The sequence below is a fragment of the Kryptolebias marmoratus genome, linkage group LG10 (assembly GCF_001649575.2).
Source record: "Kryptolebias marmoratus isolate JLee-2015 linkage group LG10, ASM164957v2, whole genome shotgun sequence".
Taxonomy (NCBI): domain Eukaryota; kingdom Metazoa; phylum Chordata; class Actinopteri; order Cyprinodontiformes; family Rivulidae; genus Kryptolebias; species Kryptolebias marmoratus.
The window spans coordinates 1,358,381-1,381,382 of record NC_051439.1 but is presented as its reverse complement, the minus strand read 5'-3'; the positions used below and the strand labels follow the sequence as shown (position 1 = coordinate 1,381,382).

General features: G+C 38.1%; 3 protein-coding genes across 8 annotated transcripts in view; all 3 read right to left on the bottom strand.

Moving 5' to 3' along the window:
* loxl3b (lysyl oxidase-like 3b) overlaps positions 1 to 6,338 on the bottom strand; it is a 62,622-nt gene extending 56,284 nt beyond the window's left edge. For 2 of the 4 annotated variants that reach the window (XM_037977687.1, XM_037977684.1), the window contains exons 1-3: positions 6,168 to 6,338; positions 3,346 to 3,684; positions 1,318 to 1,481 (exon numbers count right to left, since the gene is read on the bottom strand). In XM_037977687.1, coding sequence (XP_037833615.1) covers positions 1,318 to 1,481; positions 3,346 to 3,676 — 495 coding nt within the window. In that variant the 5' untranslated portion in view covers positions 3,677 to 3,684; positions 6,168 to 6,338. Of the gene's footprint in view, positions 1 to 1,317; positions 1,482 to 3,345; positions 3,685 to 5,938; positions 6,019 to 6,167 lie in introns of all 4 variants that reach the window. The other 2 variants (XM_037977685.1, XM_037977686.1) reach the window with 2 other exon arrangements.
* Positions 6,339 to 6,999: 661 nt separating this feature from the next.
* On the bottom strand, positions 7,000 to 15,151 carry pank2 (pantothenate kinase 2). Of its 2 annotated transcripts, XM_037977701.1 has the most exons (8): positions 14,772 to 15,151; positions 13,980 to 14,332; positions 13,244 to 13,497; positions 10,815 to 10,991; positions 10,337 to 10,460; positions 9,032 to 9,157; positions 8,877 to 8,953; positions 7,000 to 7,201 (listed from the first exon to the last, which is right to left on the bottom strand). In XM_037977701.1, exons 1-7 carry the CDS (start codon positions 14,977 to 14,979, stop codon positions 8,903 to 8,905), a joined length of 1,293 nt encoding a protein of 430 aa, XP_037833629.1. In that variant the 5' UTR covers positions 14,980 to 15,151; the 3' UTR covers positions 7,000 to 7,201; positions 8,877 to 8,902. The 2 variants fall into 2 exon arrangements, with proteins under 2 accessions (XP_037833629.1, XP_017288933.1); XM_017433444.3 differs by lacking the exon at positions 7,000 to 7,201 and having other exon boundaries at positions 7,414 to 8,953.
* Positions 15,152 to 15,771: 620 nt separating this feature from the next.
* Positions 15,772 to 23,002, bottom strand: part of mavs (mitochondrial antiviral signaling protein) — a 16,388-nt gene continuing 9,157 nt past the window's right edge. For both annotated transcript variants that reach the window (XM_017433440.3, XM_017433443.3), the window contains 3 exons: positions 22,033 to 22,213; positions 19,648 to 20,348; positions 15,772 to 18,176 (listed from right to left, as the gene is read on the bottom strand). In XM_017433440.3, the coding sequence (XP_017288929.1) occupies positions 17,502 to 18,176; positions 19,648 to 20,348; positions 22,033 to 22,213 (1,557 nt within the window). In that variant the 3' untranslated portion in view covers positions 15,772 to 17,501. The remainder of the gene's footprint in view (positions 18,177 to 19,647; positions 20,349 to 22,032; positions 22,214 to 23,002) is intronic.

Here is a 23,002-nt window from a genome sequence, read left to right as displayed (position 1 = left end):
TTCCTATCCTCGCCGTGATAAAACAGCTTAAACCCTGGCCCAATGCGAGCCTTGCTGCCCTTCCTCTTGGTCTCTTGCACACATAACACGTCTACCTTCCTTCTCTGCATCATGTCAGCCAGCTCTCAACCTTTGCCTGACATTGTCCCTATGTTTAGAGCTGCTACCCTCACTTCTACACTTCTGACTTTCCTCTTTTCCCTCTGTCTCCTGGCATGTTTCCCTCCTTGTGGTCTTCAACGTAAGGGATATAATGTGCAATCTCATGTGATATTGTGACACCCCACAAGAAATGGTATGTTAATCATCCTCAACACATACTCTGAGCACTACCAGCCATTACAACATTAAATCTTTGCTCAATATTAGTAAATTCGAATGAGTTACATCCATTTTTGTGTTTGCTAATGTCTGTTAGCACAACAACCATCTTGAATTGGGTTGACTCTAAAAGTTAATCAGTTGTAGATGTACATCCAAAAATTACTTTCCTAAAGTTTAATTAAAAACTATTCTGTGGTTCATGAGATAGTTTGATAACAGACAGAGTTGACCTAAATATTTAATGACAAAAACATGATTTGAATGTGTCCAGCCCAAACTTAACAAATGAACATAGAGTAGACCTGATCAGCATGAGTGGCAGCAATATAATCAAGTTGTACAGTGATGATGAGCATCTCCTACATTTCTTAAACCGTATGAACTACATAACATGGGAGGATGTACAAGCATTTATAACCTTAAAGCAGCTTATAGATGGACCCAAGCATCACCCACACCACAATATTAGGACAAAATCTCTAAATCCTGAATGTACTTTTGTCAGGATTTGGAGGTTATTGTTATTCTTCATGTTTAAGTTTGGGTTTATTTGTGTCTTGTAATTTGTTATTTAGCTGCCTTTATGTTTAGACTGGGTTCAGTTCTGTCTTTGTTTCTTGTGTCTTTATTTCGTGTCATCATTCACTTCTCCTCAGTCAGTCTCTTGTTTTCCTGCCATGTCTATCTTCACCTGATCCTAATTGTAATCACTCACCTGTGCCCACTTCTCCCAATTACCCTCTGTTTTAAAACCTGGTCATTTCCTCCACTCACTGCTGGTTCATTGTCACTTCATGCGCTGTCTCGTTTGTTTCATGGCTTGCCTTGTGTTTTGTTCATGTTTTTGTATTTAGTCTTGTTTTGCTGGTTCATCAGCCTTTTGCTTTGTTCCTTTATTCTCAATAAATTAGTTTTCCTTTAAAGTTCTTGCGATGAGTCTGCACTCTGGGTTCGCCTCCTTCTCAACCCCACGTGACAACTTTAATGACTTACCTCAATAACATTTGGGTCCACAAAGCCAGGAATTCTCTCATCTCTGCAAACAACTCCAGCATCTTCATCATGAGTGCAGTCACTGTTGCCCCAGCCACGAGACTTGCAGAATTTAATGCTCTTCTCTCCTCCATGACACAACACATTGTCCAGCCAGATTTTTCCTGCACAGGTAGCAGGCAGACAGTGAAACATCAACATACTCCCAGGCCAGGAGAGATCAACCAGTCCAGGTCTGAATATTAGGATCGGTGCTTTTGGTTGTTTTTTAAAGGTCTTTGTTTTCTATTTCAGTGTTTATTTTTTTCTGTTTTTGGGTTTATTTCTCTTGTTGCTGTATTTATTTCCTGTGATAATTATTTTCTAGATTTTCATTATGTTGTTTCCCAGTGTTACATTTTCCATCAGTACCATCAGTCAGTTTCAGCTCATCAGTCCTGCCCCTCCCACTTAAACAGGTTTCCTGTTATGAGCATCAGCTGCCACCACTTTCATTAGCCTCAGGCTACTAATTGTGTCAATCCTCACTCATTCCCAAAGTCCGTCATTTTGCCTCCATGCCCTGTCTGGTTCTCTTCTGTATTTTTTGCTGCCACACCAGCCTTTTTGTTTTTATTATTATTGGTGTGCAAGAAATGCACACTTTTGATATCCTGTTTCTCTTTATTAGTGTGCATTAAATAATATAAAAATTTAACTTCATGTTTTTGAATCAAAATCCCAAAGCGGAATGATTGTGTGGGTGGTGCATTTCTGAGGTCAGACACTGATGTTGGAAGAAAAGGCCTGGCTCACAGTCTCTGCTCTAATTATTCCAAAGGTGTTTTATTGGGTTGAGATCAGGATACTGTGCAGGCCACTCAAGTTCTTCCACATCAAACTCACTCATCCATGTCTTTATGGACCTTGCTTTGTGCTCTAGTGTGCAGTCATGTTGGAACAGGAAGGGGCCATCCCCAAACTGTTCCCACAAAGTTGGGAGCATGAAATTGTCCAAAATGTCTTGGTATGCTGAAGCAGTCAGAGGTCCTTTCACTGCAACTTAGGCCAAGCCAAACTCCTGAAAACAAGTCCACACCATAATCCTCCCTCCACCAAACTTTACACTTAACTCAGTGCAGTCAGACAAGTACTGTTCTCCTGGCAACAGCCAAACCCAGACTCGTCCATCAGATTGCCAGAGAGAGAAGTTTGATTCATCATTCCAGAGAACTCGTCTCCACTGCTCTCAAGCCCAATGGCTTGGATGCTCAGCCATGGAAACCCATTCCATGAAGCTCTCTACGCACTGTTCTTGAGCTACTCTGAAGGCCACATGAGATTTGGAAGTCTGTAGATATTGACTCTGCAGAACATTGGTGACCTCTGTGCACTTTTATACTTTTCAAAATATTTAACTTTATTCACAAATATTTTCCCCATAGAAATACTTTGAGATCACTGTAATTCCTTCATTTTTTTCTGTGTGGAATTTGCTTTATTTTTGTCTTCTTTTGCTGATTTTAGCTTTTAGCTAACTAAAATGCTTTTAGCTAGCACTTTTGCTCCTTTTAGTTTATGTTCTGCTCCTTTTAGCTACTACTCTGCTGGTTTTAGTCTCTGTATTGCTTTTTTATTGTAAATATCTTACTCTTAGCTTCAGCACATTTCAGCAGTCATTCAGGACTCAGCATTCATATCTGTAGGAAATAGCTTCATTAATATTTAACTAAAGTAAAAAAATGTTCACTTTTGCTTTGTTTTCATATTTATTAGTTCACAAAATTATGCTTTCTTAAAGTAGCAAACGTGAAACAAACCTTTGTGAAACATTGTCACTAATTAGCATTTTTCTTGAGATGTAGTCTTGATATTTTGTTTGTAGAAAAAGAATTTCTTCTTAAGCTTTTTAAATTATCATTTATTATTATTAATATTATTTTAAGAAACTGTTTTATTGCAATAACAGTTGCTACGCAGGACAAAATACTCAGTTCTTGGCTGAACACAGTTTATAAATAGGAAACTAAATCTCACCAACAGTCTTACCTTGGCCTTTTCCATATTTAGCACTGTGGGTCCATCCTGTGGCTGAGACAAAACCCAGCTGGCGACAGAGCACATTGGCATTGGCTATTGAGAAGTCATCATCACAGATGGTTCCCCACTCTCCTTTGTAGAACAGCTCTATCCGCCCTTCGTTGTGTTTTCGGGGGTATCCAGACAGTCTGACTTTAAGCTTTTCGGTATTAGGGGATGAAGATGGAGTAGGTGCCAAGTTGGCTCTGTTTGCTGCTGTGGTCTGGGCTAAACAATAAGGAAGCCACAATCCTAACAGAAGGCTGAACACAAACTGCTGCCTGTGCCTCGACTTCTCCATTATTTTAGCTGTACATAAAGAACAGAAAGAGACAATGTCAAGTCAAGTATAAGTATATGAAAATTATTTTAGAAATGTTTGTTTTATGACAAAAACTATCATATTTTGGAATATAGCAAGATAAGTATACGTTGTGGATGACTCTCAGCTACTACCACATCAAATTTTAGCTCAGTATATGTGAAACTGATTGGGTTAAAGCCATTTCAATGTTGAATAATGTGGATTAACTATGGTGGCCATCTTGAGATGACTCCAAAAGTTATTCCATTGTGGATGTACATCCAATGAGAACTTTCTGAAAGTTTCATTAAAATATGTCCAATGGTTCACAAGATATTGTCCTAACAGACAAATAAGGTTGACTTCAGCAGTTCATGCTAAAATTTTACACATCGTTTTTGTGCCATGAGTATGTAGTCTGTGCCAAGGCCAGCTGTGGCAGACTGCTAGTAACTTTTCTGTCACCTCCTTCTTAAAACCAGAGGGACCATGGAGTTTGTGTTGTGAATAACTCAGACACATTTAAAATTAGCTCAATATCTGTAAAACTGACTAAGTTACAGCCATTGTTGTGGTTTGGATTGTCAGTTAGCTATGGCAGCCATCTTGGATTGGGCTGACCCTAAACGTTATGTCATGGTGTGGGGAAAAGGAGGCGAACCCAGAGAATAGACTCATCCTTCAAAAAAGAAACTAATTTATTAATATAAAAGATTACCAAAAACAAAATGCTGACAAGGCAGACAAAAAGAAAACTAAATACAAAACAAACTAAATCCAAAAACTGAATGGATATGGGCAAGAGACGAGCAGAACCAAATGAACCAGCAGTGAGTGGAGGAGATGACCGGGTTTTAAAGGCAGAGGGTAATTAGGTGAAGTGGGCACAGGTGAGTGATAGCTAACAAGGAGCAGGTGGAGATGGGTGACTGACTGAGGAGAAGTGAATAATGACAGGAAACAAAGACACAAGGAACAAGAACTGAACTAAGACCAGACTAACAAAGATAATTGAATAAAATAAACAATAAACTCAAACTGAATACAAAAACCCAAATCCTGACAAGTTAATCAATTGTAGAGGTAAATCCAGTGATTACTTTCTGCAAGTGTCAATAAAATCCATGAAGAGGTTCATGAGATATTTTGCTAACAGACAAAGTTGACTACAAGTAGTTAATGTCAAAATTCTAAACAAAGACCTTGTGAAATCTATTATAGCTCAGAAGAGTATGTGATGGGAAATGTTAGCCAGTTTTGTGTTTGTTTAAAGTTGAAGGATGTTAATCAGGAATACACATCCAATACGTAGACATCCAATAAGTACCAAATGTGTCCAGTGGTTCATGGCAGAGTCGGTAACAGACAGATACACTTCCACACACAGACACCTTCACCTTTTAGTGGCAGGCTGAAATGATTCAATAAAAGTCCCACAAAGGATCAGAAACCCTGGCCAACACCATGAGATAGAACTGCTTCAGCTTTTTGTCAAACCAGCTGGTTTGATGGTGAGATTATACCATTAAAATGTCACAACACAATAAGACTAATCACACTAACTACATGAAAACTCACTTAAAAAGAAAATGCCAGACTTTTCGATTAAGTATTTTCTATTCTCCGAATGCCATCGCTCAATGAGAAGAAAGCTCAGTGATACTTTAACAAAACAAAACATTTATTCCCGTATAAAGAAAGTCTATGAATCCACGTCAGCCTGGAGGACTCGGCTCCAAAGCTTTCACTGAGAGGGAGGGATACACACACTGGATACTGTGATGTGTTTGTACAAGAACCACAAATTTGTTTCTCTTTCCAGAACCTAGTCTGAGAGCAGTTTCAGTGTTTGGGACTGGAGCGATGAAGCGACGCGTGTTAGCCGAATCTTTTCTGGAATTATACTCAGAAATCAAGCAAAAGAAGAGAAAAAAGTAGGTCAATATCCAGAGCCATTTTTGTGTTTCTGAAATCGACTGGCTATAGTGGCCATCTTGAATTAAGTTGGCTCCAAAAAATAGAGCTAATTAGAGTTCGAGACGTGCATCCTTTACTAAGTTTCATGAAAACATTCTCATCCTTTCGCCATCAGTGCGACTCTTGTCCTCTCTCAGCCTGAATCCAGCCAGTTTCCCACCCCAGTCTGATTTACAGGACTGAAGCCAGAACAAGTTACAGGTGCTTATGCTACAAGCAATAATTATAAGCAAACTTAACGTTAACAATTGATTCTTAGAGACAAAATACAAAGAAACATACCTTCTTTTTAAGACACCGCTTAACTGTGATCACATGTAAAAATCCTCCACACATGCACCAACCAGTTTCAGAATATACATCTACAAAGTAATACCAAAATAGTATTTTATTTCGAACTCCAAAATAACGATTTAAAATACACTCAAAAAATTAGTTTATGGCTTTTTTTGACTTAACTCGTCTTGGAACCGGTTTGGCTCCACATAAATGGGGAGTCAATCAACCTTACCTTATGTCTGCACGAAGCCCCTCTGACTAAAGATGAAGAAATATGTCAGGTTTTAGTCTAACCCCGGCTGTCCATAAAACACGGGAACAATTACCGCGACAATGGACCACCAGCAATTAGCCCGGTCCTTCAACGACTCCTGCCTGTAAATTGCCAGCTGTGCAGCCTTTACCGAGGAGGAGGAGGAGGAGGAGGAGGAGGAGGAGGAGGAAGGGGTCGGATTTATTCCGTGGAAAGACACTGAGCCTTTTCATGCACGTTTCAGTCAGGCCATGGAAGCCTACTGCCTGAGGAGGAGCATGTGTCCACAGCAGCCACGTGTATGAAGAACAGGACAAACAAAATCTGTTCGTACCGTGCAGAATTGTCCAGTTGTTAAAATAAATGAAATGAAACAATTTACTCCACTCTGAATTAAAAAAGATCATCTAAGTCATTAGATGCTAAGTCGTAATCTGTTTTTCTTCAGATACTAAATCAAAATTTTGAGATATGGCGTAGTTTTGAGATGCTATTATAACTATGAATTGTTAAATTATATTTATGAGATACACAATCATTATTTATGAAATGCCAAGTCAAATTTTGAGCTGCAAAGTCAGAATTTTGAGACACTAAGTCATAATCATAAAATGGTAGGTCACAATTGTAAAATGTTAAGTCACAATATGTGATGTCAATTCATAATTTGGAAATAAGTCATAATTTTTTAAATGAATAAAATTTATAAATCATGTTTTTATAAGTCTTAGAAGAAGTAAAATCAATCTATTCCTACTTGATTAAATGTCCAAGCGTGAACTCATGGAATGTAAACACTTTATCAAAACAATAGCATAATGAACTTTTATTTACTGAAAAATGACTTTAGGTCAGAGGTCATAAAGGAATTGGGTCCCTAACTGCTACATATAAGTATGAAAAGCTAAATTATAATTAAAAATGCAAGCAGTGATAGAAGGCCTTCATGATCTGGACAGGCGGCCTCTGGCATATCTCTCCACATCCTCGTCCACAAGCACAGAGCCCAGGCGCTTGCAATGTAAAAATCAACAGGGAAAAAGACAATTAGCAGTCATTTGGAATTGTTGGCACTTATTTAGCATCCAAATGTACTACCGGCCAAAAACTCTTAATATCTTCTTTAAAACTCTGTGATAATAAAATTTCTAGGTTTTGCTTTTTGTTAACACCAGACAATTATTTAGCATCATTAATAATCAGCTAGCTGAATTATGAACTACAGTACCTCTAAGCACAAATTTTATTGAACTTCTTTACAAAAAACTTTACAAGTTCTAAGTTTTACAAAAGGCAAAAAGTACCAAGAAATAAAGATTTTATATTTAGAAGTGAAATTTGAAAATGACATTCAGAAAAAAATACATTGTTTCCTATTACATTCTGCAAGCAAACAGGGAAACCCTAACAAGTTGTAATCAATTAAAAAAAAAAAAAAATGATATGACCGAATACTTTATTTTACACAAAACATGACAGGCACTTCAAAGTTAACCACTGCTTCCAAATACAGTAACTGACAAAAAGAGTAAAACAAGTCTGATATTCACTATGGTCCCTGTAATTATTGGACTGATTACTGAACAGACAGAAATTAGAACAAAACAAATGATGATAAATAGATTTACAGAAAGGGAAGAAGTCAAATTTTGGTATATGTACTGACCATAAACAGAGGTTTTATACCTCCATTGGAGGGAAGCCTTGATTTTCAGCACTCAGTTAAACTCTTGAATCGTTTTTCAGAAGTGTATTATCTGTGCACATCTATCAACATTTGTTTAATCACTCCTAACATATACAAGCACCGCTGGCCTGAAGGCACTTTAGTAATGCAGGCTGGGGAACTGGGTTCATTACCTTTACAAGCACTGATATTACAATACGAAAAACATTTTTACAGTCAAATATTTAATCATTCATTAGGAAAAAAGAAGAGAAAATAATAATAATAAGTTTAAAATACTGGGGGTTTTAAACTACTTCGAAAATAAGTTACTATATCATTAATACTGGACTTAATTTAGTGACATTAAAGTATTTAGGAGACAATTAGAGGATGTGAATGATATGCAGGGTTTTACCTTATCAAGTACAACTAAATTGGATTTTTGCTAAGAGAAAAAAAATATTCCTAAAGCCCACAATAATCCGAATAGTAAGTACTTTTAACTGACACGAATCCTTATTTAAGTTCCAACTCAGTTTTTGTGACCACACAAAGTTCAGTTATGTAATAGTAAAACAAATTACACCGTATTTTCATAGGTTTTTATGGAAACAGTTTAAATCAAAGATGGAATATTCTAAAACCTGCAAAAAATGTTAGGGTTAAAAATGTTCTTACAACATACCACTTAGTGATTTTTAATGTTTTTTTTTAAAATGATGGTGGCAGTGGTGAGAGGGGGAGGGGTATATGACAGCTTTTATCATCTTAATAATTTTGTCAGGCCAAATTACTAATTCTGATACTTCTAAAGGTTGCTAAAGGTTTAATAATAAATTTTAAAAAAAGAAAAAAAAATACACCGCCTTTCAAACCAGGTCAAAAATACCAGGTTTTCAGACTGGGCCAGCCAAAACCAAACTTTCCCTGTAACCGGTGGATGGCTTGAGTAACACATCATTGCAGAGTTAATTATTGATAGTCTAAAGTGCTAATTGCTACAGCAGATTGACATTTACTTCTTCAGTTGAAGTTAGAGGATAGATTAAGATGGGTGCAGCAGCTCTAGGAGGGCTCCAACAGCACCAAAGTAACCCTAAAACAACAAAACAATATGAGAAGGTTAGGAATCAACACAAGAATCTGATTTTGTGCTCTCTGAAGTGCTACTTGCCTCATGCCGAAGAAAGAGAGCTTTGAGCTGACCTTTGGACCAATAGTCCATGGCATAGGCCAACAACTTCATAGAGAGGGTGTTCACTCTCAGGAAGTTGCCAACAAACACCACTCTATCAATGCTCTAAGTGAAAAACATTAAAGAAGGGTGTAAGAACAAAAACGTGTTACAGCAACATCAGAAATACAGTATTTGTATGGACATTTTATGGCAATATCATTAAAAATGATCAATCTGATTTCCCCCTATAATGTTGACGATGATCACTATGAAACAAATTGACATGCAGATATGCAGTGAACCTCCACCATGCCTTCATAGCCCTGTACAATGCTGCTTGATCGAGATGCAACAAGGCAGCACTGTAAAGAGGCTGAAAGCAAAGAGGAACGGATGCAGGGTTGGCTTATTCTACTGCACAGGTGGCCCTGAAGAGTCTTCTCCAACTGGTTTTCTTTATTATCAAATCTTAATACACATATTGCAACTTTTTTTTACAAAGATTGGTAGTATGGTACAATGCTTCTGCTGTGAAGCAGACCAATGTTCATTTTATTTTTTTCATCAGGAAGTTTTTTAATGAAAATGAAAACTTTTGTACAAGGACTAAAACTATGGCAAAAGAAATTGAGTTTTTGTTGACGGATACAAACAACAGAAATATATGACAACAATGAAATCTAATCAGATCTAATTTTGTTGTGTGGAAAGGTGGGATGAGAAGTTGGTATGACTAGCTTCTGTGCAGCCTCCGATACTAAAGCAAAAAGACGTAAACACCAGGGAGAAAGTGACAAGCAGAGCTATCCACACATTTTTTTACTGTCACTGTGCAATCTGTGAGAGGAGACCGTCACTAGGAAAAACACAAAAGAGAAGTGACCAATATATGAAACTAAGCTGTTACAGCTAACATTACATCTGAAATGTTAAAACAGTGTATGTTTTTACAAATATAAATTAAAAAAACCTTCTGCTGTTGTACTGACTAAAGAAGTAAATGATTATTGTTGTGATCTAAATAAGCATTTTATAAACATTTTAAAATATGTAGTTAAATTTCATCAAAGCTTTTTCTCCTCAAACAGGAGACAGATGACAGCAGTGATCCACTGCATGAACAGAAAGCTTTGATATTGTTTAGAATTTTATCTAAAAAATAGATTATTACTAGGGAAACTTGGAAATACATAAACCTTACATTTTATATTCTAGCTGGCTAAAACCAACAAACAAAAATTCCATCTTGGACCAAAGACAAAGACTAAATTCCAATTTGCTGTTAAAATGAACACAGTATACCTCATTGAGAGCACACATTCTGGTGATGGAGCCGATGTTGTTGGTGATGGTGACCAGGGTTGCCCGGGCAAGATCCTCTTTGGACACAGACTCCCTTTTTTCTTTGAACATCATGTTGCCAAAACTACCAAAACAAACAAAGTTTAAAATCAAGGGGCGTCTCGTTTTTATGAAAAGTCATAAATCTAAGGCAGAGCATTTTTATTTACATTTCCAGCAAATGTTGAGAAAACACTAGTTTAAGTAAATGTAGAAATGTATTTGGCCAATTGATGTGAGTTTTAGTCAGATGTTAGTATTTATAACTTAAGATTGTAGTTTGCAAACATGTAGCAAACTTTTTCCCCTGGAATTACCAGTGGACTAAACTGACCACCACTCTTGTTTTCCTGATTCACTGAAGCAGTGTACGCTAGAATCCATCTGAAACAGGTTGGTAAGCAACAGTAAGAAGAACAGAAACAGCTGTAAACCGCACCTTGAGGCCACAGCCCAGCCCGGCAGACCAAACCTCTCATAGTCTCCTCCGTAGATGTCCCGAACCAGCTTGTCCACACGGGTGCTCTCCCCCTGAGAAGCAATTTCTAGAGCTTCTTCAAAAGTAGAGCAGCCAGTCAGCAGGCAGCACAGGCCAAGGAAGGTCCCACCACCAAGGCTGTAAACACACACACGTATAAAAATGACTCACTTTTTAAACTCAGTTTCAGGTTCCCAATTATGAGAAAGTCTGTCCTAAAAATGAGATTTCTAAAACTAATACTGTATGTTGTATAGTGTAGCCAACAGAATTGGACAAAGAGGGGTGAGACTTTGTCATCAACTTACCACATACTTAGCTCATGGAAAGGAGAGCAGATCAATTTATTGATCAATAACTGATTAACTCTTACAAGAATTTAATAATTAGATGACTCAATCTATACACCTTAATGGTTCATCAGATTTTAATTGGAATCTGAAATACAGGAAACCCTTATTATAATGTTTACACCAAATAAGGAAAAAATTGTTTATAACTTTTTATTTTACAAAAATAAAATTAAATCAAGAAAGCTACAATAGTGATTATTAATTTATCTTGTCAGGATTTGGGGTTTTTTCAGTTTATTTTGTATTAAGTTTATTGTTTCTGTTATTTTTTGGATTTATGTTAGTTGTTTAGTTTCTCTCCCTGTTCCCTCTGTGTCTTCTGTCATTGGCCCGGTCCCAATACTCACACTTCCATCCTCGTTCCACCCTTGTGTCCTTGAAATGCACGTTCATGCTGAAGGGTTTGAGTGCGTAGTGTGTCCAAATTCTCCAGAGGGCTCTTTAGCCCCGCCCCCTTTGCATGCTACATTCGCCCTCTGGCTAAGCCCGCATCCAGGTGGACTTCAGTGAAGTATTTGCCTACGAGTCATCGCTGCATGTGACGTTTTGAATTTAAAAAAAATATATCTTTATTGACAATGAAAGGGTTTTGAATTAAAAGGCAGAAATATGGCAGTGGTGACAGAGGAAGCTGCGTCTGTCACAAAAAAAGCAGTGTTCAAATGTAAATTATAGAAATAATTAGTGTTTCACTCTGCTGTACAGGTGTGAATACCATCAAACTTTGCTTCGTATTCAACAAGTCAGAACAAAACACATCTGAACAGCCAAATATCTCCTGCAATGACTTTGGAAAGCAAAAATACCTAAACTGTACTTTTAAAACTGTACTGGCACCTTCTTAAAATACCAAAACAGGGACCGGTCCCGCCATGTTGGATGTCACAGTTACGGCCCAGAGGCGCAAGATGATGACGTAACCTGGACTATCCCAATTTTTCAGGTTTTGCATGTTTGTACCCTGCACACTCGAACCCTTCTGTGCACTTCGACTGAGTACAGGCTTCACAGAGGAGCGGAGGGTGCAGTGCGGGTATTGGGACCGGGCCATTATTCACCTGTCCTCAGCTCAGTTCCTGTCAGCCTGCCACACCCATCTGCACCTGTCCCTCACTTGTAATCAGTCACCTGTGTTCACTTACTAATCCCCCTCAGTCCATATAACCTGGCTCTCAGCTTTCATTTCTCACTGATTTATTGTTGCTTTCATGTGCTGTCTGGATTTCCTCGTGTGCCCTTCTCTCATCCCCTCCTCCCCTCTTTTTGTTGTTTAGTCTTTGTTGCCACAACAGCATTTTGTTTGTGCTTATTTAAAAAAAAGTTTTACTTTAGAGCTCCTTGTGTGTCTGCATTTTATGTCCAAATCCTCCACCCACCTTCCTGACATATCTAAACAACAATTAAATAAATCTTTGATAAGAATGTTTAGATTTTAGGACTTTTGAACTACTTGAACCCTCCTGAAGCCCTCGTAAGTGAAGAGAGGAAGAGAAGCCCTCGTAACTTTGGGTCAATCTGTCACCTCTTTTCTCTGGTCTCCTGCTTGTCAAGCTGGAGTCCGCTAAGGTGTTGTTGTGCAGTGTGCCAGAGCTTACTGCACCAAACTTTGGGCATCCTTTAAATTGGAAGTTAATGCTAGTGTGTGTGTGGTGCAGGAGGTGTTCTTCTGCAGCAAGATCCTCAGGGCATTGATCATCCAGTTTGCCGTTTTTTTTAAATAAAAAATATCAGTAAACATCAGCTACATTACAGCACAACAGAAAAGGAAGCTCTTTCTTTATTATGTGCATTCCAAAAGTTTGAAGTTTTATATCTAATCCAGTTCAAGTGTTTACAGATTACAACATACTTTTACAGATGTGCAACTCTAATTACAGACTCATGTGCTTGTCGCTATTGGTGCAGGATTTCCAATTGGCATTCTTTTTTTTCCTCCCAGTCTGTTTCAATTTTACATCAACACAGAAGATCTTACCATGTGATATTACCCCTAGACTAAATGCACAGTGTCACTAATACTTTAAAGCTAGTCATTACCTGGTTCCAGTGACTCGTTTATAGTTGTTCTTCGAGTAGACGGCCAAAATACTGACCCCAGAGCCAATATTGACCAGAAGCAGGGGATAAGGATTCTCCAGTGGATAGGGTATCTGCACGCAACGATCAGGGTCTGTCGGGTTTTCAAAATAGTAGCACTCTGAGGGTCCACCGGACATCACCGAGTCAATGTACAGTACTCCTCGAACCAAACAGTCCAGCTCATCCAGCTTGAGGAGCTGAAGGTCCGCCATCTTTTTTTCAGAGAAACACAAGAAAGACAATGTGAAAACATTGATCAGGAAGTGTGTGTGTGGGGTGGGGTGGGGGGAGTGGGCGTTGGTCTGAAAACAAGAACTTTTTACAGTTTACTGAGAGCCTTCCTCAGTATTTTTTTTTCATTTTTTTGTACGCTTTGTATGTCTATAAGCAGCTGTAAAGTTTTGAGTTGTCATTAAAAAGCAACTGCAATTCCAAACTTTTTGCTGTAAACATGCATGGCTGAGAATTGTCTCTTTGGCTCATTTCTGTCATAAAGTTAATGCTTTAAGAAAAACATACTATTCAGAAAAAATACCTGCACTACTCTCAGCCAATGGCTAAGCACGTTTCAGGTTAGTAATTGAAAAGTGTCTTTTTGATATGTAGTTTTTCTAAGTTGTATGATGTTGTTGCACAACTACTCTTCACACATTTCTCTGAATATTGCATCCCAAAAGCAAAGCAGTGGACCCACCGTACGGAAATCCGACTCAAACTTGTATGCCCCCCCTCCTGTGGCGCAGAGGGTGGTATGAAGGCTGGAGAAGTGCTTGTTGCGGCCCATTTGTAGGAAGACAGGGAGGTCGTGTGTAGGGAAGCGGATGAAGTGCAGGTTGCCTGTCCTGCCACACAACATCAGGTCCTGCAGCTCCAGATGCACATCTCTGATGCCAGTTGTACCATAGGCTGTGTTGGAAGTTAGATAACGCCGGATGCTCTTCAGGTTCTCCACCTCCTCCTGTTCCTCCTCTGCTGTGATGTCTTTGGGCTCAAAGTACACAAGCTTCACCAGGGTGCCCCCAATGTCCATTCCAAACCAAGGAAATGCTGGAATAAATGTGGGAAAAAAAGCATATGCATTTTGGCAAATAAATAAATCACCACACGCAATACCTACATACATACATACATGTATGTGAATACATATATAGTTGTAACATGTTTTGTGACAATAAGAACCAACGAGTGTGTTGTAATAAACACGTCCTACACAACAGTAAGCAGCTTCTTTACTAGCAGTACAATGTGTGCCGCGAACGCCATCTTGTTGCTGAATAGATTCTGCCTATTTAATGCTACGAAGACTCATCGACAAAATTAAAAATCCCAAGGCCAAATTGATCGTGCGTTTTAGTATAAAATCATCTTATTTTGTAGGTAACAAATAACCAAACTCATTGTAGCACCGACAGGTAACGCCTCTAATGTTTGTACACATGCAGCGACCCATTTTTATGTAAATATACCAAGCAGCATTAAAACCTACGCGGCCTCGTCTTCTTAACCGAGTCTTTCCGATGCCTTGGTGTCGAGTTGGATGTCCGGCACTCGCATGCAGCTCTCCCTGCCGAAACAGGCGCCTCATTTTGGGCTTCGTTGTTGTAGTAACCGGCCATCTCCTTGTTGCACCTCGGCAACTTTGAGGGCGTTTCGTCGACAATATCATCGTCGCACTGATGGCCATTAAACGCCATTGAATTAACCAGTTACTACATATATATGGTATGCTACAAATAAGTCAGAAGTAAGAAAATGCAGAGAAAACCTTAACAGACAAATTGTTTAGCCGGCTAACTGAAATCTTAAATGGCTGAGCTACACGTCCTTTTTGTGTTCGCTGTCAGGAGGAAAGGTGGGCGGAGATAAAAGGTGATTGACAGGGGTTAGAACAAATCAGAGGACAAGCAGACAAAAGAAGTTGACGTCACTCTTCCTGTAGTTTATATAATACTGAGGAGCAAAAGTAAAAATGAAAGAAGCTCATTTTTATTAAGAATGAAATTATACAAACTTCTTAATGTTTTAGGGTATAAGTAGCCCAAAACTCTAATATTTAAATATTATTATTATATTTTTCTTTTTTCTGTATAAACCTGGTTATATTTTATAGATTCAAACACAAAAAATATGCTTTTTAATATAATAAAGCTTCAATTTATATTTAAAATAGCTGATTTTTTTCATGCTTTAATTTAAAGAATTAATAAATTTCAGAAGCTTAATTTCAGAAGTTATCAAACCAAATTTACATTTTTGTAACCAACACGTTTATTTTGCTATGTGTTTTTTTTTGCATTTGAAATAATAATAGCAAAACCTCACATATGTTTGCATGGTATACTGCATGTGTTGTGAATGACTATCAACTACTACCGCATCAAATTTTATGTCAATATCTGTAAAATTAACTAAACACACTGAACACCCTGAACTGATAACAATCTGCTACACTCAACAGATGAAAATACATGTTAAACAAATGAATATACATTTTTAAAATCTTATTTTTATTGATGTTAATATTGAAGTGCAGAGTTAAAAACAGTGCATAAAAGAGCTGATAAAACTAAAACCCAATTATAATTTCCATAAGAACAATACATTTCAGTACATCTGACCTCAGCTCATTTGTGCTCATACAAAATTAATTTTATGCAGAGCATTTCTTTTGTCATTAGGTTTTTTTCCCCACCCCAAACAGGATAAACAAAGAAACAAATGAATAAAAAGCTACGAAAAAGCCCTTAAATGCCAGAAAGTACATAATTAGCTGGCAGAGCATGGTGGCTTTAGGGCAAGGTGATCACATATTTTACATTTTATTATAATGACACTTTTATGTTGCATTTTGAAAATATATCAACAGAAGATATAATGTCAAATGTCTCAACTGAGTTATCTATCATCAATGAGTTACAAACATCACAAGTCAGACAATGCTTTTTGTTCAAGCATAGTAGTTTGGCATCCACTGTTTTATACCATTCCCCCTACAACATCCAAAAATATCAGAAAAATCAAACTTAGTTTGCCATGGTTTATATGATCCTTTATTTTCTTAAAATCTAGGACAGAAATAGAAATACACTAAGATGGCCAACCACAATGCAGTCTATGCTAACAAGGATAAAATTTGGGCCACCATCTTGGTAGCGTCCTTAGTTACTCCTGGCATGGCAGCAGGCCACAAATATCAGGGGGAGGGGGGCGCTCTGGTAAGACAAAGTGGACATGAAAAATACTTAAAAGTGCAATTATGTACTTGTCTGGCTACAATTTAAGCACTTGGTACTTTTCTCACAGTATCCGGCTGGATTGGCGTTTTGCCTATGCTAACACTGGAGCAGGCTTGGTGGGACGCTGTTTACAGAATATGATTTTCCCCTGTCTTTACAATATGCATGGCATGTGTTTTTAAAAGTGATAAAAAAGGCTATTTTTATGCATTTTTGGACTAATGAGTCCAATTTGTGTCTTTGACATGTAAACAGTACATAGTGATAGGTGTAGTACCTAGCAAGGTGGTAGCCACAAATATCATCTAGTGCTGTCAGTGGCCATTCTAGTGTACATCTACTTCAGTGATGCAGAATATCACTAGTTTTGGCTTTTTATGTCTGTTTCCTAATAATATGTACATAGATACCTGAATAACGTATTTGTGCATATGTACAAATAAATATAAAGCATATTTAGCCATCATTTAGTCCTGTTACTCATAATATCAATAACAAAAAATAATAATAATGTGATAAACTGCTCAAACCCATTAATCTACACTTCACATTCAACAAAGTTCAAGTTGTGCACACACTAATCTCACAGCTACCAGCCTCAATCCTGCAAAAAGCAGGCAAGTAATCATTAACAGATACCTTTTAATGCCACATTTACAGTAAGTGCATAAACAACCTAAAATCTTAACCCAGTTCCATAAAATGGCCTAACTAAAATCAACATGTTAAAATTTGTTTCTTGAAAGGTCAAAACCATTTATTACCAAAACCATAAAACACAGACAAACCTAACAACTAATGCTGAGTTAATGTCATGATCAAAGGTCTGAGAAGTCAACTGTTATTACTACAAGTAATTATTAAGCTGCTGATGTGTGCCATCCTTTTGCTGTGACTATTGTAAGGCACCATAATCTTAACGCCCTAGGTTACATATTTTAAAGCCTTAGCTTCCCTTTCATTATAGGCACTAAATACCTTTATTTTTTAAACTTCCATACCATCAGCAGTGCACAGACACTTACTCCAGCAGCCACTAGAAAGTACTTTGCATTATGTGACTGGCTAGGGAAGGTGTGAGGAGCAATCTTTTTCTCTGAACTCTGCAGGGATTTAGGCTCAGAGGGGTTGTTGCTCTCACCATGAGAGTGGTTTAAACTTGACAGAGGAGCACTAGTAGCATTAGTAAATACTGGTGGTTCAGACATGCTTTCAGTAGATCTTTTACTGATTATTTGAACATGTGGCACCATAGTTTGACCATCCAGGTTAGGGACTGATGGCATCTCTGATACATGCCCCACATTTTCCAGCACCTCCTCCATGCTCTGATTGGGAGACTCATAATGGTTCTCCTCAGGTTCGTTGTGATTAGGAGTGATGCCATTCTCTGGGCAAGACAAGGCTGGAGTCACTGTGTCAGCGGAAGCCTCGCTTATTTCCAGACGTCCACTGGTACCAGAGTAAGGCTCAACATGTGAGTCAGACACCTGGACAAGAGAACTGGCAGGATTTTCTGGTTGAAAGCTGATGAGTTGGTTTGGTTTGCTCAGACACACAGTTTCATAGTCATCATGAGAGGTGTTCATTCTATCAGGATAAGGCACGGGAGAGGTTGTAGCTGCATGTCCTGTCAATGGGGTGCTTTCGACAAGCTGCAAGAGAAAATAAAAGGTGTCAGGTTCATTTTTAATTGAAGTTTGCTTATATCTTAAAACCCTTCACTTCACTGAAGTGTAATACCACCAATCCCAACAGCCCCAGAGGCTTTTCAAACTGAATTCTACTTATTTTTCTTTCAGGGTTTGCCACAGCGAGTTATCCTCCTCCTAATTCTGTCTTCTGCATCCTCTGGCCTCGCTCCAACTACTTGTCCTCTTTAACGGCATTTCTCTCCATGTGGTCTTATGGAACTGATTTATAGGTGATAATACGTTAGACACCAATAGCAAAGGTAAACATTTACTGAATATCATCAGTTTCACTTTTATAATAGAAGTGCTGGGGTGCAAAACAAAAGGCCACTATTAGTGTAGCAGATCAATGTTTATATATACTGTATATTAAAAAAAAAATTACCCAAAATTTTACCAACATGTCAAGTGTTCTACTAGAGGGGAGAACACTCTGGACCATGTGTATTCTAACATCAAACACGCATACAGAGCCACCACCTCCCCCACCTCGGGCAGTCGGACCATCTTTCTCTCCTGCTCTCCCCAACTTACATCTCCCTCAGCCGCAGCACAAGGCCCATCATAAAGACCGTTACATCCTGGCCTGTTAATGCTCTCAGCGAACTTCAGGACTGTTTTCAACAAACTGACTGGGGCCTATTCGAACACCAGCAGCTGGAGAAGCACACAGGAACGGTTCTGCATTGGAAATGTGACGGAGGAAAAATTCATCCGGGCTTATCCAAACCAGAAACCCTGGCTCAGAAGATCATTGGCTGCCCTCTCCCCTCCCTCTTGGACATTTACTCATCACGCTGCCTCAATGAGCTGAGCAGATCGTCAAGGACAGCTCCCACCCAGGTTCTGACCTGTTTGACTTGTTGCCCTCAGGAAGACGCTACAGGTGTGCACAGGTGTGCCAGAACAAGAACAAACAGATTCAAGAACAGCTTTTTCCCGAAAGCCATTACCCTACTGAACTCTCGCATGCACTGACTTTTGTTTATAATCAGCGAGAAACTTGCCTACTGTGAAACAAACACATCTGTAGGACATATGTCGCTTTGTTTTATTTTATTAATGATCACATGCTATATCAGCAGAATCTATATTCCTCAATATACAAAATGTGCAATACGTAAACAATGTGCAATATTGTCATCTAACTTCTACTTCAGCTTCACACTTACAAGTGATTCTTGATTTCATTGTTTTCCTCACTGTTGTACATATGTAGGTATGCACATGCATATATAATATGCAAATATATAGGCATATCTTAGCTAATTTTATCTTGTTACTTTTATTCTTTCTATCTATTTTAATGTGTGTTTTGCACTGCTGAGGGAGTGGCTCTAATCTCGTTATGCACGCGTGTAATGACAAAAGCATTCAATTCAATTATATATATTTGTATAAGCATTTACAACGCATAGAAGTTGCTGTTTACCTGTGTGACTGCAGGTTCAGACATCTCCTCAGGCAGAAGAGCAACAGTGGGAACTTTATTGACCGGAGGAGTGGTGTCCTGGACTGGGTGCTTCTCTGGTGTCATTATTGAGACAGAAGGACCACTGGAGTTTATTTGATCAGGAGCTGGGCTGTGTGGTGGCTTGTCGTTTGTGGTAACTGCTGTGTGATCTGAAGAAGGTGAAGTGCCTGTTTCACTTGTTGAAACTGGATGGTGCTCTTGAGGAGGTGTCAAAACATTGACAGCAACCTCTTTGTTTCCTGAATTCACCTCAGCTGGGATTAGACTAGTGTCTCCAGGGACAGCTTGAATATTTGATTCAGAGTTTATCTCCGGCTCCTGGTGAGAATTAATCATTTCCTGTGGCTGTGGGGCTTCTGCTGCTTGAGCATGTGGGATCTCTGGGGAAGGCAAAGGTGTTAAGGGACGAAGTGGAGCTTTATTCTCTGTTGACACTGGATGCTCAGGAACAGGCTCAGGTGGGGAAACAGCTTTAGTAACTTCAACTGCTTGCTGCTGTGGGAGATTTTCCACAGAGGATGGGGCCTGAGTAGCTGGAGACGTTTCTGCAGCATCTTGACTGTTTCCACCACTCTCTGTAATAGGTGGATGACTGGCACCCTGTGCTGGATGAACATGGGCCCTGACAACAGTTGTTGGAGAGGGAGCAGGACAAGAATCTAGAACAAAGCAAATATTGATCATTGTGGGAATGCTGATTCACCATTCTGTTTGTTTTCCATATTTCTAAATACTTCTGCATACTTTGTGCTATTTTAGCCAATCAAATAACAACATGTTCAGCTATGACTTGTTTTTTTGTAACTTTGATACTTTTCAAAAAATTTAAACTTTAATTACAAATATGTTTCTACAAAATAGATTGAGATCTCTTTAATTACTTCAAAAACATTGTTCTTTTAAATCTGCTTCAGCATACTCTATTTTCATCTTCCTATGCTACTTTTAGCTGTTAGTTAGTCTTTTGTTACATTTAGCTTTTAAATAACTTTTTGATATTTTTAGTTTCAAGCTAGTATTTTAATACTTTTAGCAAACCTTTTGCTACTTTTAGCTAGCCCTTTACAACTTTAGCTTTCAGCTAGCCTTTTGATACTTTTATCCTTTAGCTAATCTTTTGTTGCTCTTAGCTAGCATTTGAACAACTTTTAGCTTTTAACCAGCCTTTTGCTTTTTTTAGAATTTAGCTAGCAATTTGCTACTTCAGCTTCTAGTAGGGTGACCAGATGTCCCCGCTTTCTGGGGACACCTGTCCACAGCTAAAGTTGTCCCTGGAAATGTCCCAGATTTTAGAGATTTATAAATAAGAAAAAAATGTTGTGTGTAGAGTGTTATTACGGTAGAAAGGCAAAAGGTGCGAGTGAGCATGTTGTGCGCAACAACAGCTAGTACAGTAGCCGGTTGAGGTGCTGGTAATGTTACAGACAGAGAAGAAGAAGAAGAATTGTGTTTTACAGTTGATTAGAGACCTTTAGTTTATATTTACAGAGCTAGGTGAGTTGTTTTACAAATTTATTATTGTGATTAGTGAACATAGACTTTCAGGTTTAGGTGTCTGCTCAGTTTAGACACATGGAAGTTCCTCAGTGACGGAAACTGAATGAGGCAAGAACGGCAGGAACTGAGGATGATGAGGAGGGAGAGATCATCATCTGGTTTAATGTGCATTTCTTCTGTTGTATGAGCTTGTAGCTTCAAATAAAAATAAGTTTTTTGCTAAATATATAATTTTTGGCATTTCCTCAGCTGAGGAAACTAGTTAAATAATTAAAAAAAATACTATTTATAATAAGATTATACTAGAATGACCCCAGTTTCTTATCAAAAACTAATCAATGTGTAAAAGGTATCTAAAACAAAAATCATATTTTATTTGTTAAACTGTACATTTTCAGTATGTTATACATTCTTGTGTTTTTGAAGGGTATTGTGATTAAATTCGGTCTCTGTTTGAGAGCAGTGTGTATAAGTCCTTTACACACCTATGTAAAGATGTACATGTTCATGTTCACACACAACCTAGGTACTTTCACTTACATTAGTATACACCCTTGTCCCCCAGTTTTAGTACTCTATTACTTCATTCATTTTATTAGGGATTTATTATTATGGCCATAAGATGTCTATCTTCTTCTCTTTGGACCTTCATGCTCAGTTAGAAAACAATTACTGTTCTCCAAATGTTTCTTACTTTGCATAGTGAAATAACGTCTGAGCTAAAAAACTTGCAAACCTTCATTTAGATTAGAGCTAAATTTAACATTCTGATTGTGAACACTAACTGCTAAAACAGTCAGTATACTTCTTTCTACCACAACATATAGATCTGGAAAATTGACTTACTGTTAACACCTTTCAGAGCTCTGTATTCTGCTCTCATCTCAGCTGCAAGGGCTGACTGCTCACATGCCTCCAGGCCTTCAATGAACTGCTCTGCCCAATTTTCTCTTCTTTTTAGACAATCAAGGAGAACCATCATAGCGTCATAATTCCCATTAGTTTCTCGTTTTGCGTCAATATTTTCCTAGAAGAGGATTGAAAAAGAAGAAAACAGTTTCAGAACAGTGACCAAAAGTTTTTGTATGTTTAATTGTAGGAGGACATTTACACTGCAAAATGCACTGTTTTTCATCAAGAATAATATTTTGCTCAGTGAGAACAGAACAACTTATCACACACCTTTTGGCCACTATTTAGGTCAAAAATACATTTACAAAAAAGTAAAAAGTTGTTTGCTATGTTTACTTAGATAAAAAATAGTAACCTGTATTTGTCATTACCTCTTTTTTAACCTCATAGCCACGTCACTACAGTAGAACAAAGGACGAACCACTGGCTCTACAGTAGTAATCTTACAATTATTTTAAGGCCATTGCAGTTTAATAAATGGGGAATGTATTCAGTTGCATTTAATTAATTGTAACTGAAAATATAAAAAGGTAGCACTTTATAATAACTAAACCTTATTTAGACTTATATAATAATAATAATAATGCATTTTATTTGTAGCGCCTTTCAAGACACCCAAGGACACTTTACAATATAAGGGAACAGAAGAATAACAACAAGAATAACAGCAATAGAGGAGTAACAAACAGGAGAAGTTATAGGGAAAAGGCCAGCTTAAACAGATGAGTCTTGAGTTGTGATTTGAAAGTCAAGGGATTGTCAATGTTACGTAAGTCAGGTGGAAGAGCATTCCAGAGTTGTGGAGCAGAGTGGGAGAATGCTCTGTTAACCATGGTACTGAGGCGGACAGGAGGAATGTTGAGGTGGATGGAGGACGATGAACGAAGGGAGCGTGAATGGGTGG